Below are 13,675 nucleotides of genomic sequence, written 5' to 3' on the forward strand. Positions count from 1 at the left end.
CCCCCTCAAACACACACACACACACACACACATCTTCTCTTCTTTGTCTCTAATCAAACAAGTCATGCAGGGCAGAGTTACGCTTTACACTGGATGATCTCCTGTAATCACTGTCCAGGAGGTTCTTTATGCTGCTGACAGTTGTGTTTTTTCCTGCTCATCACAAGTCCAACTTCCATCACTCCTGCAACCCCTAAAATCATCATCAATCAGCATCACGCTGAGGCAAAAATCACCTTCACTTTCTCCTGCATAAAAGTTTATTTCTGTGTGAGTGTGAAAGCTGGAAAACAACACCTCTTCTGGGTTCTTCATGTATTAGACATGTTTCTGAGACAACATGAGACACTGGATCAGAGTGATATGACTGATCCACACCATGCAGTTATTTAACCACAGCCATCCCTGGCCTCATGTTTCCTGACATCAGATCAGCTCTCCATCTGCAGACACCCTGGACTGAAGGGTCACAATCAGTACTGGAACTGAAAAAGGTGGAATCGGTTGCTTGTGTACATTTCAACACATCACGTGTGAATGCTCGCATCCAAATAAAAGTACCTTTATTTACTTTATTGATACTTTATTGATCCCGAGGGAAATGTAAGTCATATCAATCAACCTTGGAGCAAGACATCAGTTTCAAAACATGCTTTCATCAAGTATGAAACTAAGCAAACGATTGATAAGATTTTATTGCATGATGTCTAACAAAAGTATGCAAGCATTGCAGGCAGTGCTGTGAATCAGCAGGATTTTTCCAGCATTTTTCATCAGTGTGAAGCAACTTCAGTATTTCACTTTGCAGGACACTCAAAAGCAGACCTTCCCATTTATTCATTTTATCTGTAAAGGGATTCTCAACTGAATTTCAAGAGATGCACAGATTTTATTCATATCTCCCACCCATGGATTCTATGGATCAGCAGTATTTGCTTTCAGGTTAAGTTGCACAGCTGGACCGGAGCTGAAAGAGGAGAAGGTGAATTTTAAATTCAGGCAAATGAAAAAGAAGCAGTGAAAAAGAGAGAATGAAAGGAGGAGATGTGTCAAAACTGGCCTCACCCCTGCTCTGTTACACAACAACCAAACACACTGCAAAGAGGAGCGGGTCAGCTGCCAGACCGCCTGAAGCTGTGTGCATGTGTGTGTGTGTGTGTGTGCGCGTCAGGTTGAGAACAGAACAGAACAGTACTATAAACCCCTCAGGGCTGCTTTGTAATATCGGCCATGAGCACTAAAACCGACATTAGCACAGTCTGCGGTGCTCCACTGAGACTTTCCTGCTTATTCCCAAATGAGCTGCTGTTTGCCGATGGTGATTTTCCTGAAAGGAGACATCTGTGAAGTCATTTCAGGCTCAAATCCCAAAATACATCAGAACCCACAGCAGAAACAGAGCAATTTGCCTTCTTCACGCATTTTAAGACAGGTCTAAGACAGCAAACACTAGAGCTGAATCGAGAGAAAATTAATTTTACTGATCAATTCATCATCATTTTTCTAACAAAAAAGTTTTTTTCTTGACCTTATCGGATTGCAGATCTGTTTTCCTTGGGTCTTTGGCAGTTTTTCATTTAAAACAAGATGACTGAAGACTAGAAGATTAATAAACCAAATGACACATCGATTACTCAAGAAAAGAAAAACAAAAATAATCCTTAGCTGCAGCCCTAATAAACACAGCACGTCATCATGTTATTGTGCTGACAGCCAAAGTCATCTTGCTGGCTGAATGGTGACCCAGATGTGAGCGAAGTGGGTTTATGACAGAAGGTCACCAGTTGTAATCCACAAATCTGGCAGGAAACACGGCGCTGGAAGATAAGACGAAACAGAAAGAATAGAAACACAGCGAAGACTGTAAGAGCGGCGAGTCAGGGGAAAAAATGTGAACTGCTGCTGCGTCACTCCCCTTCTGTCGGCATCGCCGTGCCCTTCAGCAACTTATTTAACTGCTGTTCACGAGTCGAGTAGAGGAAGACAAAAGAAGAGAAGAAGTAGTGGATTGTTTATTATGCTTCCACCTGAAGGTCCTCAGCATGAAAACATTCGGGACCCCCTGAAAGAGAAGATGATTTAGCTTCTGAATAACCCTGCAGTGAGCTCCGATTCCCCCTGCCAACATGTGATATAATAAGCCTTTTCAATAAGGCAGAGAAAGAGAATTAACAGCAGTGCAGCTGGTTGGTTTCCCATCAACAGACCCCTATTACACTCTGTGTGTGTGTGTGTGTGTGTGTGTGTGTGTGTGTGTGTGTGTGTGTGTGAACAGAGATGGGTCTCCTAGTCGAAGACTGCTTGCCTCAGTACATGTATGACTGGACTAACAAATGACTTTTTTTTTTTTTTACTGACGTACGTTAATGTGCACGGGTGTGTTCAGCCACTTAAAAGTACAACAAGGTGTGACAGCATGAAGACACACACACACACACTTGCTAAATCAAGTTCCTGCTGCCACTTGGGGTAATCAAACAAATGAGGAAGTGCTTCCTCCAATCAATCATCCTGGTGCGAGTCATTAGTTGATTACAGCTGCCATAAAGAACGATGGGAGTCTGCAGGGCTGAGTGGTTGTTACTGTGTGTGACAATCAAAGTCAGGAGGGCAAAGATGACTCTTACGTGTCAGTTAGTTTCAAAAGCGAGACACTAAGGAGTCAGAGCAGAGTTATGGATAAACTAGAGCTGATTTTTAGTCCCAAAACACCATGCTAAAGGTCTGATTCAGTCAACTCTTCAAGCAGGCTGTCCTTTGTTGAGCACATTGCATACCTCAGGTAGCGACTTGAATTCTGCAGAGTTTACGGTGTTATTGCTCACCTGAAGAGCCACTTTCTTAAGCCAACGCCAAGTGTTCATCTCCAAAACAAATTATGTGAAGTTCATACAGGACACAGCATAGCCAGCGTTTCTCACAAGAGCTGTTGGATTATAAGGATCCTGGAGAAGAGCGGTGATGAAAAGCAGAATGGATGAGGCGGTGCAGTGAAGCAGCAAATTAAAACACACTGAGACCCTAACAGCCATTATATTCTGTGGCTGGAGGGAAACGTCTGCCTCAGTGGATACTTTGTCCAATCCACCATGGCCAAAGGCTTTGAAACATACTGTATGCATGAAGGTATCAAGTGATAACTTCAATATTTTCAAACTAAGGATCAATTGCTGTTAGAGGCTTGTGAGAAACTCAATATTAACTGTGGGACTTAAACCAGAAAAATCAGTTAATGTCCAACATATTTTAAACCCTCCGGTCATAGCGTCCGGGGAAATTAATTCCCTTTGGTTCACACCAAACATGAAGCAATTTTTCCCTTTGATGACAAAATAAAAAAAAGCAGGTCAGCGTATCTGAAGTATTCAACGTGAACAATAAAGTTTTGTGCATTGCAGGGCCTCTGTGGAGTGTTGCAAGTAGAGCCGAGAGGCACAGCACGCAGGGAGTCGCTGGCAGAGCTGTTCTTGGGTCAAACTACGCAACATAATATAATAATATCATTAATAATGTAAGTTTTGCCATCATTTAGCGGTCCGCTATATACTGTGATCTGCCATGTCCAAATTCACACAGAAAACATCTGCTAACCTCAGCTAAAATCTGACCTAACCGAGGCTGAACTACCAGAAAAGACTACAACTGAGCGCTCCACGTAGCTTCTTCACAGCTGATGCTATTTTCAGTTCACTTTTAAGTAATATTTCTGGAAGAGACCACAACAGAAGAACATGCAACAATTCCAAACTTCATTAAAAAGCAACTCAGCCTTCTGAGATAATAACCTATGAGTGATAAAACCATAACCCACCATGCAGACCCTTTAAAAAAAAAAGTGGCAAGGAACGAGTCCTGGAGGATGACAAAGTAGGCCTCGGTGTCAGGGCCAGAGTGGCAGATAAGAGGCTGGCAAGAACCTGTGCAGCCCTCCACACTCATGAGCCAGTAGCTTACCAGAAGGAGCTGGACAAGATGCCAATAAGGAGCGGCGAGAGACCTGGCACCTGAAAACACAAACACACAGCCCTGCTCTCCACATTCACCCTGCTGCTTCAAATTTACAGGCACGCCGCTTTAAGATCCACACGTTTATATCCCACGCCCTTTCAAAATAAAAACACTGCGAGAAAGAAAAGGCACGAGAAGAGAAAACACGAGAAAAGTGATAAGGGAGGGGTGGAGTTTGCACATTTTAGGGAGTCCTGACTCACACCTGAGCTGCTGCCACCAGCGGCCTGCAGCCAGCGCACAGAGAAAACAAACAAGCAACACACTGAAACGGGGACAGTTTCTCATCAGCAGGCTTATGGGGGGAAACCCTGGCTCATGTGAGCCATGTGGGGACCATGTGTCCACCTGACCAAACAACAATCAGTGTGGAGTCAACAATTCACTCATGTTCTGTTTGTGTCCTCATGAGGTGGAGGTGAAGAACAGCCATTGGAATATTTCTTTCCAAGAGAAGGACACCTCAAACTGCATCATCACATTATACAGCAGCCAACTCAAATTAAAACCATAATTTTAAGCATGACTATTAACAACCATTATAAGATTTTGTGATCAACCCTCAGTTAAGACAGAACAGAACGGAACAGATTCCCGATATCCAATTTTAACATCCATTCAAACATTAATACTTTCTGTGCGATGAAGGTGCTTCGCTCATTAACTGGAGAAATACGTGAGGGAGGAAGATTTAAAAACATAAACAAAACAAAACAAAAAAAAACAGGCAATCATAAGGCAGTGATTTTGTATTTGACGTAACATTTGTGCTTGCAGAACAAACGACACAGAACGAGAAAATCACAGAGCGTTTACTCTCACACAGAGCAGGACTTGTCATGTGTATTAACCAAAAACCAGCTCGACTACTTTGGCCTTTCTCCTGCCATTTAAAAGGCACACAGGACGGCAGGGGAAGGAAGGAACTCCATTGTGAACAGGGGCTGCTTTCAGAGAATATACGGACTTTGAAATCCTATACGCTCGCTTCAAGCTAACCTTTAAAATCACATGATAGCGAGTCAGCCTCTGAATTCAGCACTTCAGAAAGGCAAAGTGGACAGTGCTGGAGTGACCAACACCTGTGGGTGCACATACAAGAAGACTCAACACAATTTTTATTACTTAATGCTTTCAACAAAGGTATCGTGGATTCTCAAAGTACATTTCAGGGGGTCTTTCCAGAATGTGGGGGGCTGAACGGCATGAGAATGAATATCGGTCATATCTGGAATTCAGGTGTCGGAATCAGTATCAGGAAGGACAAAAAAACAAAAATGGCAGAGGCGTTGAGTTTGTATTCAGGTTGTATTCAAGGCCACAAACTAAAAAGTAAGTAGGCCTACTGCTCTAAAAATACGTACACAACTTGCACTGCAATCCCCTCCTTTACACGCACAAAGAGAGGCCTGCACCAGCGGCGGCTCCAGCAGCACCACCACACAGACCCCGTTTCTATTTTTTCCACTGGCTTTTGTTCAGCAGCAGACTGAGCTAATGATTTCAGGAACAAACACCCACTCACTGACCAGGCTCACAGCTAATCAGCTGCCCCATCTCACTGAGGCTCTCTGCTTTAGGCCCGGAGTGACAGATCGCCCCTCCGTTAAACAAAACTCTCAGAACTGGGTCAAGAGATCGGATCACCTGATGAAATGAGAAGAACTAAAGGAAGGCCAAGGTTTAAATGAACAACACGGGGAAACAAAGTAGAGTCGACTGCACACAGCTTGGTGCACATACCAAAACAAATTGACTGTTCTGAATAAGCTTACACTGTTAAATAAAGGCACAAATATAGACATATGATTTAGCTATGATAGGAACAGGAGGAAACTAACAATTACACATTACTTAAAAATTTCTGCTGGAAAAGATGCCACACAGCTTAACTGGAGATGCCTCTTCAAAAACAAGCACAGTACAAACAGAAAACAGCCTGCCTACAAATACTGACAAAATCAGCAAATGGTTGGAGACAGCCTCACAGCTTGACATGCACGCTCTGAGTGCGTCTCAGAGCCAAAATTAAGTTAAGCCAACGACGTTCAACAGCACAAACATACAACGTTTCCTTCTGTATGAGCTTACCTGGAGATGTTCGGTGGAGCTGCTGCTCAGTTCGTCTCCTGACTCCGAGTCGTTGGTGCGTCTGTCTTCGCCCGCGGAGTCACAGTGCTGGGCGCTGTCCACGTCCAGCGGGGCTCTGACCAGCTCTGGAGATCGAGCTCGAGCGCGGGGCAGACTGTTGGCCTTCCCTTTGTGGTCAGGCTGGGGGACTCCACCTTGGGCGAGGATTTCAGCCAGGGCTCGATCATGCTCGGTGGGGGTGCTGGGGGCGTGATGGTGGTGGTTGCTGTCCCTGCGCTGAATCGGAGGACTGTGGGCAGAGGAGGTGGCGGGCCGATAGCTGGACTCATGTCTGTGGAGGTTCTCAGCGGGCCGGTCCTTGAGTCCCAGCTCCAGATTGGCTGGCTTCACCCAGAGCGCACCCGCACTCTGTGGAGCTGTGTTGCCAGTGGCAGCAGGGGGATGTGGGAGAGGTTTAGGGGGTGGCATGAGGGCTTTGCGGACCTCGCGGACATACTGAGCAGGTACGTAGAACGCTTTAGCTCCCTCTTCCTTCCTAACCTGCCACCAGTCCTCGTTGGTTTTCTTGACCAGCATGTAGCATTCCCCCTGGTGGATGGAAATGAGGCGGTCCTTGGACTTGTATTTATAGTCGTACTCCACCTCGATGTAGACCTGGCCTGGGGCAATAGGCAAGTCCGCCATTGTGCCTCTGACTGTCCGCGAGGCAGCTCACCGCAAGAGAAAGACGTTTATGAGCATGGCTTCCTGAGCAGAGCTGGAGGGAAAACAAAAAGGACCTAAAGTAAGTGACCAATCCATGTCCATTTTGATGTTTTCTACTGTCATTTTATGTACCACAATGATGATTTAATCAAGACCTGGGCCTTCTAAAGTGTTTACTGGGCCTGACAGATGTGTACCATATAACCTCCAAGTCCATTCCTGTCTTTCTCTTCACACATTTCATCAATTTCAAGTGCTCTCAAGTGCTGTCAATATCTCCTTCAATATCATATACCCATAACTTTGACTGGTTAAAATGAGAAATCCCAGAGAAAAGGTGTCACAATAATGAAAAACTGTGTACACAAGACATACTGCAACAAAGACACAAACCACCATGTCTTTTAAAGCCTAATACTCCCCTCACCCAATCAGAACAAACGAATAAGACACAAAGTGGAGAGCTTTAATCCTCTTCAAAGGCTGTGCAGATCCAGAGGAGCACATCCTGTTTGACTGGGGGGGCGGGGGGGGACAGCAAAGTGACTCACGAGGTCTTCTTCCACCACTCTATCTCTGTTTTTCTACGCCCAGCTCTGTCTTCCTGCTGCTCTGCTAATGACAGCTAGCCGAGCAGCGACTGAGGCATGCTGAGCGCAGAGAGCAGTCCAGTCACACACATAGTTTCCTGCTGATGTCACATGTTGTGTACATACAATCACACACACACACACACACACTCTCTTACAACATGAGACGAGGTTCCAGCACACCTTGAGCAAGCAAGTAATTTTAAAAATGCTCATAACTCAACTCAACGAGAAGCTCGTAACGGAGCCAAACCTTAGTTCAAAAGGCACTTCTTATCTGTACTGAAGTTCAAGGGTAAACTTTAGTTTAATAATACGGATCCACCGGGCAAATAAAGACAAAAACGGAGACCAAAGCTGAGAAAAAATATCATTAAATTAATCGGACGCGCTTGGCCTGTGGGCAGGATGAGATCTTGTTTTGTACTCCCTCAGGCTACCTCTGATGGTACTAAATTACTGCTAGTGCTAGCTGGCGCTTAAGGCACTTAAAAGAAAAGAAATACTACATGCTCTGACAAGTTTAAGAGTTTAAAGAACTGTATTTTGCTTGAGCAGCTCAGCAGGCAAGACAGCAAAGATTACTAAAAACTTGTACATGTACATTAAAGGTATATTTCAGCAATTTTCTTGCAGCAGAGGTAGGAGTGAATTACAACACTGACTTCTGGTTTTATTGCTACAGTTTCCCAGAATGCTGGTGATCTAGGAAATGAAACGTTTGCATCCGCTCAATCATGTCAAATTACTCAAGGAGAATGTGGGAGGTTCACAGACAGTGGTGCAGTCTGGCTGGGTGTCATCTGACCTGGGTGAGTGGGCAGGATATTACAGCAGCAGCCGAACAGTTACAGCAGGATGGCAAAATGACGGCCATAATTACGACTGCCACAAACTCATCAGTGAGTCACATCCACTGAGACCTTTGCCTTAGAAGTCACGACCTTAACGGACAACCAAGACCAGAAATCTAACGTTCTGCTTTTGTCATGTCTATGTTGCAGCCGTGAGACAAAGTCCTGATGCTCTCTTTGGGGAGTTCTACACGTCCCTTCACAGCCGCGGTGTCATCCCAAAAGTCACAGCGAACCAGTAAATGTCTTTTGTTGCCACAAAGACAAATGGACAATGTCCAGGTGTCCCATTAAAAATACCTGGTTTTGTTGCCACAACATGTCCCACAGTTGCTAAAATTACTTCCTTTTCCATTGTTATTTGAAGCAGGGGGCGAATGGTGTCCTCTCAGCTGGCAGCCATGTCAGACCACCACCACCCCCTCCTCCCAGTGACAGGAGAGTCAGCTCATAAACCTGTAATCTGAATGTGATCTGCACCGATGCACCATGACATTTTATTCTGGTGACTGAACTGAAATGTGGGTTAGGCAGCTAATATGCAATACGACTGAGACATCTGTTCACCTTTATGCATTAGCATAAAAACATCTGTGGTTAGGTGTGATGAGGCCAACAAGTGCTGGATTAGTGCTGATACAGTGAGTGCAGTACATCAGCACGGATTACCTCGCCGCTTCAGGCTAACCGGCACTGAAGGAAACCTCACCGACAGAACGTCCATTAGCCAAATTAAACCAAACACTGCCTTTGCCAACTCACAGCAACAATACACAGAGTACTGCTGGGTTTAAGTATTAAGCGGGGTGATGGGAATACGGTGACAAGAACTGGCAGCTTTCCTCATTAACCTGTGACCTGCTAATTCAGCTGTCTGGCCTGACGGGATGAAGACATTTCTTCTATTTCTGTCTAATCCTTGTGTCGAAGACGTGGGCTCTGAGGAACTCTGCCTGAACACAAAGCCTTGTTTATAAAGCACTCTTCCAAAAAAAACTGACAAATAAGGACAATCGAAATGATCAGGATTAGCATTTTGACACACGAGCGAGCAGCCACGCTTCAGCCTTGACTCACATCACATCACATCACTCCACAGCAGGTGAGAGATTTCACCTGCGCACATCGCGACGACGCTGGACGCTCTGTTACACAATCTGTCACAGTGCTGCACTTCACAGAAGAACAGATTTGTCTTTCCTGTACCGTTCAGACATTAATAATCGAGAGCAAACAGTGAGCCTGACTTTCACCATCTGCTCAGTGTCGTCCTTCACAGGCTCGAGTGAACAAGTCTCACCAGGCTGGTGGTGAATGAGCCAAAAGTGTCTGGGAAACTCTGGCACTTTTGTCAGCGCAGCAGTTAGTGAGTTTCCCTGCCTTCCTTGAACCACATTTGAGCCTGATTGTTTTCTCTTCACTCATTAACTCCACGTCGATATTGTGCCAAAGGTTTCAGGTAAATCACCAACCAGTCTGACAGCCGTTGATTAAAAGAGTCAGACTGAACCGCAGCAGCTTTTTACAACAGATCACCGCCAACGGCACCTTTCAACTGTTCGATCACTCTACCAGAGCAGCCCGACCGCCCCGGGAGGAGGCTGGACTCCAGGCTGCTCCTGGCTAACGTCAGGTCGCAGGCAGAAACAAAGACAAACAAATTACCTTGATTACTGAAACTGACTTTGACTTGAGGTTTAGTGTATCTTTCACTAATCTCTGCCTGTAGCTTAAGCTCCGTCAAGAGCACCGCCATCCAGGAGACAGCACAAATCTTCTCACAGTCCAATCAGCAAAATCAGAGGAAGCACGTCAATTTGATGTGATGGTAATCAGATTTACAGCGGGCTGTGGGGTGGATGGGGAGGGTCTCATCAATGCAACACATGACCGCAGGGCCTCGGCTTGACAAGTAGAAAGTGAGGCGAGTGTTTGGACTGATACGTGGTGGAAAAACCTGCCGCTGTCAGCACATGCAGGAACAACACACCCTCCCACTTCATCCCGCCTCAGCAAAACGCCGTTAACGCCTGAAATCGTTCTGCTGAAACATGAACAAGTGAGGCGGCAGAGTCACTTCTCCGGATCGGGTCTCACCTGACACGGAGGTCAGACGGTTTCTATCCAGAGCCGGGCTCCCAGCGACGACTCTGAGGGAGTTATTCTCATCAGAGGGAGCATGTTTCTCTCCCATTATGGAGTTATTTAAAGAGAAAGGAAATCAGGTTGGTGAGATGATTATCAGGCCCGCTGAGCTCATCTGAACAGCCGAGATATCAACTGATTCACAAACGTCACAGTCAATTGGAAATACTTCCCACTGTGGTGTAAGCCTCTGACAGGCGTTTTTAAATGCTGTGAGCACCATTCACCTCTAACACAGACATTTTAACGATACAGCCATCAAACAGAAACTTATCAGCACGACGACAAAGTGAGACAAGTGTTCAAGTCACACCAGCAGAACCAGTCAAGTACTGAACTGCGACCTTCACACGTCCTCACTCCAAATGTAGGTCCACGTTTCCCCAGACAGCCTGGATTCAGCACAGGCTGTCCCAGTTAGGCCCCGTCTCACCACGACTTTCCCTCGAAACTCAAGTCCCCGGCGTCCCCTGTCACACAACCGCAATCAGCCACACTTCGACAAACCACGTCCAGCTGCAGCTCGCTTACTGAGGGCATGGCGAGAGAGGAGACAAACGCCACGGAAAACACGAGGAAGGTACGAGGGCGGGCTGTGTGGGGCTCACCAGCTGATCAGATCCCTTTCACCCCAGACATCACCTTCCTATGTTCAGTGATGAATGAAGCAGATCACCAACCAGACGCTGTGTCATAACCATATGGAGAAAAGAAAATTAATCCGTTATGAATTTGTATATATATATGTATATGTAATAATATCAATTAATACATTGATTTTGCTTTCATTTACACCAAAAAAGGCCCATCAAAGTTTTTCAAGGTTCTACGTTGCTTTATTCTAAATAAACTAACTGAAAGTCCAAAACCACATTTCAAGAAATATTTGGTATTTTCTGTTTACAACTACTTCAATTACTCATTGATAATCAATACTGTTGTCAACTAAATTAGCTGACACTTGCTGTAAGTTACCAGGTAAGTGACAACTTAATAAAAGCACAGAAATGCGCGCTGTTATCCAACTTATAATATCACGAAACCGAACACATCAACACATGAAACCGTTCACTTATTACAAGCACCGCGCGTCTGCTCGACTAATCGAGAAATCAGCGCGCAGATCAATCAACAGCACACCAACCGTATCAACCGCAAGCGCGCGATATCTCACATAAACGCCATCACGGTGACATGTCACCTGCTCGGCTGCACCCTGACAGGTTGAAGCCCAGCACAGGTAAAAATGTACTGCAAGCTCCCCAGGTGGGCTGGCTGCTCGGCAGAAACTTTAAGGTAAACAGTATACACACACACACACACACACACACACACACACACACACACACACACACACCTCTGTCAGGCGTTAGTGCTGATTCTCTCAGGTAGCTTCACGGGATTAGTTAACTCTACAGTACCTGATATACGAAGCACGTTCCCTTCAACTTTGTTAACCATGAGAACACCTTTGTGCACCTCCAGCAAAGGTGTACCTTCAACCTGTGCTGGCTTCTGATCATCTTAATGTGGACTATTAGCTCTTGTCTCGGTGTGTGTCTTTAATTTACGGGAGCTAAAGTGTCGCTAACGTTAGCTAGCTAATTAGCTTTGTGGCTAAACATTCCTCACTGTCCCACACACTGCCGCGGTCAAACAGCCACACGTACCTTCTCTACTGGTGTGAGACGGTCCTCGGAGAGAAGAGAACACAGTCCAGTTGTCCTGGGTGACGTTAAATCCCCGTCAACTGTCCCGTCGACCGACCACCGTGTGAAAGCACTTCGTTTCTTGTCAGGTTAGTCAGACAGCGACGCTCCCGTCCCTCCTGTTCTTCCCTGGACGGTGTAATCCAACAGCAGTGCTCGTTCCCGTGGACTCACGCCTGCCCTGACAACTTTGGCAAGTACCTTAAGGGCAAAGATCGTCTATCAATTCGATGTGTCACTCTAGAGGCGTTTCAGGAGAAACTGTCGCCCGCTTTACGGTCGGCAATAAACTTTGACGCTACTATGGTGACCACACTTAGACGCGATATTTCAAGCAGTAAATAAATGCAGTTTTATGTGTCCGTCAACACAACCGTCGGTCGTGTATATTGTGTTGCTGATGAATTGTTGATAGTGCGTTATTGTTTCAGTCAATTCATTAAAACTTCACGTCTGGTGCAGTAATACGTTCAGAGTGAGAGCTCCTGTCTAATTGTAACTCTATGGTCCGAGCGCTCAGGTGTTCGTAACGCAAACGGGGAATCAGCGCCACACGACGGTCATAAAGTGAAAGTACAAATACATTGCTGCACTCCGTTTGTTTTTCATACATAAATCCTTGCGTCAGAGGTGAGTGCTGATCAAGTCAAGTGGGTTTATTGTCGTCTCAGCCACATACAAGTACGCAGTGAGATGAAATTACGTTTCTCCAGGAACAATTTGGTGCTACGTCTAACACTTTAGAAACACAGTGAGCAGGACAAGACAGAATAAGTAATATATAATAGATATAATAATAATAAATGTACACATTTAAGAAACGAGGACAGGACAAGAAATTAGTAACAGAACTGGATATTTTTGTAGGTATAGTAGTAATATATACTAGATATAGTAGTAATTAAAAGTTTGTGCATTGGCCGGGAATCGAACCCGGGCCTCCCGCGTGGCAGGCGAGAATTCTACCACTGAACCACCAATGCATTGATGCTTTTACTTGTTTGCCTCTGCGTCCAGTCTCTATCCTAAGCTGAGTTAGCCTGCTGTTGTTAGCAGGTTCGCATTTAACAGACATGCAGATTAAAGAGTAAAGGGTCTTCGTCCAGATGTCAAACCTCAAATTTCCCCACGTTTTACTTTTGATGTGGGGATTTATTAAATGGTTTCACTTAGGACAAACTTTTGATTAATTCGGGCAGACAGTACAGACACCTTTTGGATCTCCACATATCTCGACATATCTTTGAAAATGCAACAGCTGCTAGGCAATACATTTTGAAACAAATATTTTTATCCTACTCGTAAATTTCCAGTGAGATTAAAGGGGAAAAAAGCGAAAGCTGTGACGCAATCACGTTGTTACGTGCCGAGTAGTGAGGTCAGAAATGAGGCCACTTCAACGCGTGGCCGTTCAGATGTCCTTTGTGGTCTCTTATTAAAATTGTTTTTAGCAAAGTAAGCAATAAAAATCCCGTAAGTCCCCAAACACCATATAACAACAACCAACACTGTTCATTAGTTGTTCAGCTTCACGATTTTAAACTCTGATTTAGCGCTCATGGTGACTGCACGA

General features: G+C 45.2%; 1 protein-coding gene and 1 non-coding gene across 15 annotated transcripts in view; both read right to left on the reverse strand.

Moving 5' to 3' along the window:
• The window catches only part of LOC124069086 (rho GTPase-activating protein 12-like), a 42,506-nt gene extending 30,207 nt beyond the window's left edge, over nt 1–12,299 (reverse strand). For 5 of the 14 annotated variants that reach the window (XM_046407828.1, XM_046407825.1, XM_046407826.1 and 2 more), the window contains exons 1-2: nt 12,064–12,298; nt 6,100–6,856 (exon numbers count right to left, since the gene is read on the reverse strand). In XM_046407828.1, coding sequence (XP_046263784.1) covers nt 6,100–6,783 — 684 coding nt within the window. In that variant the 5' untranslated portion in view covers nt 6,784–6,856; nt 12,064–12,298. Of the gene's footprint in view, nt 1–6,099; nt 6,857–12,063 lie in introns of all 14 variants that reach the window. The other 9 variants (XM_046407830.1, XM_046407829.1, XM_046407827.1 and 6 more) reach the window with 3 other exon arrangements.
• A 715-nt stretch (nt 12,300–13,014) lies between these two features.
• On the reverse strand, nt 13,015–13,085 carry trnag-gcc. The gene has a single exon. It is a non-coding gene; the product is annotated as a tRNA-Gly (tRNA).
• Nucleotides 13,086–13,675: the final 590 nt, after the last annotated feature.

This window comes from Scatophagus argus, chromosome 13 (genome assembly GCF_020382885.2).
Source record: "Scatophagus argus isolate fScaArg1 chromosome 13, fScaArg1.pri, whole genome shotgun sequence".
NCBI classification, from domain to species: Eukaryota; Metazoa; Chordata; class Actinopteri; family Scatophagidae; genus Scatophagus; species Scatophagus argus.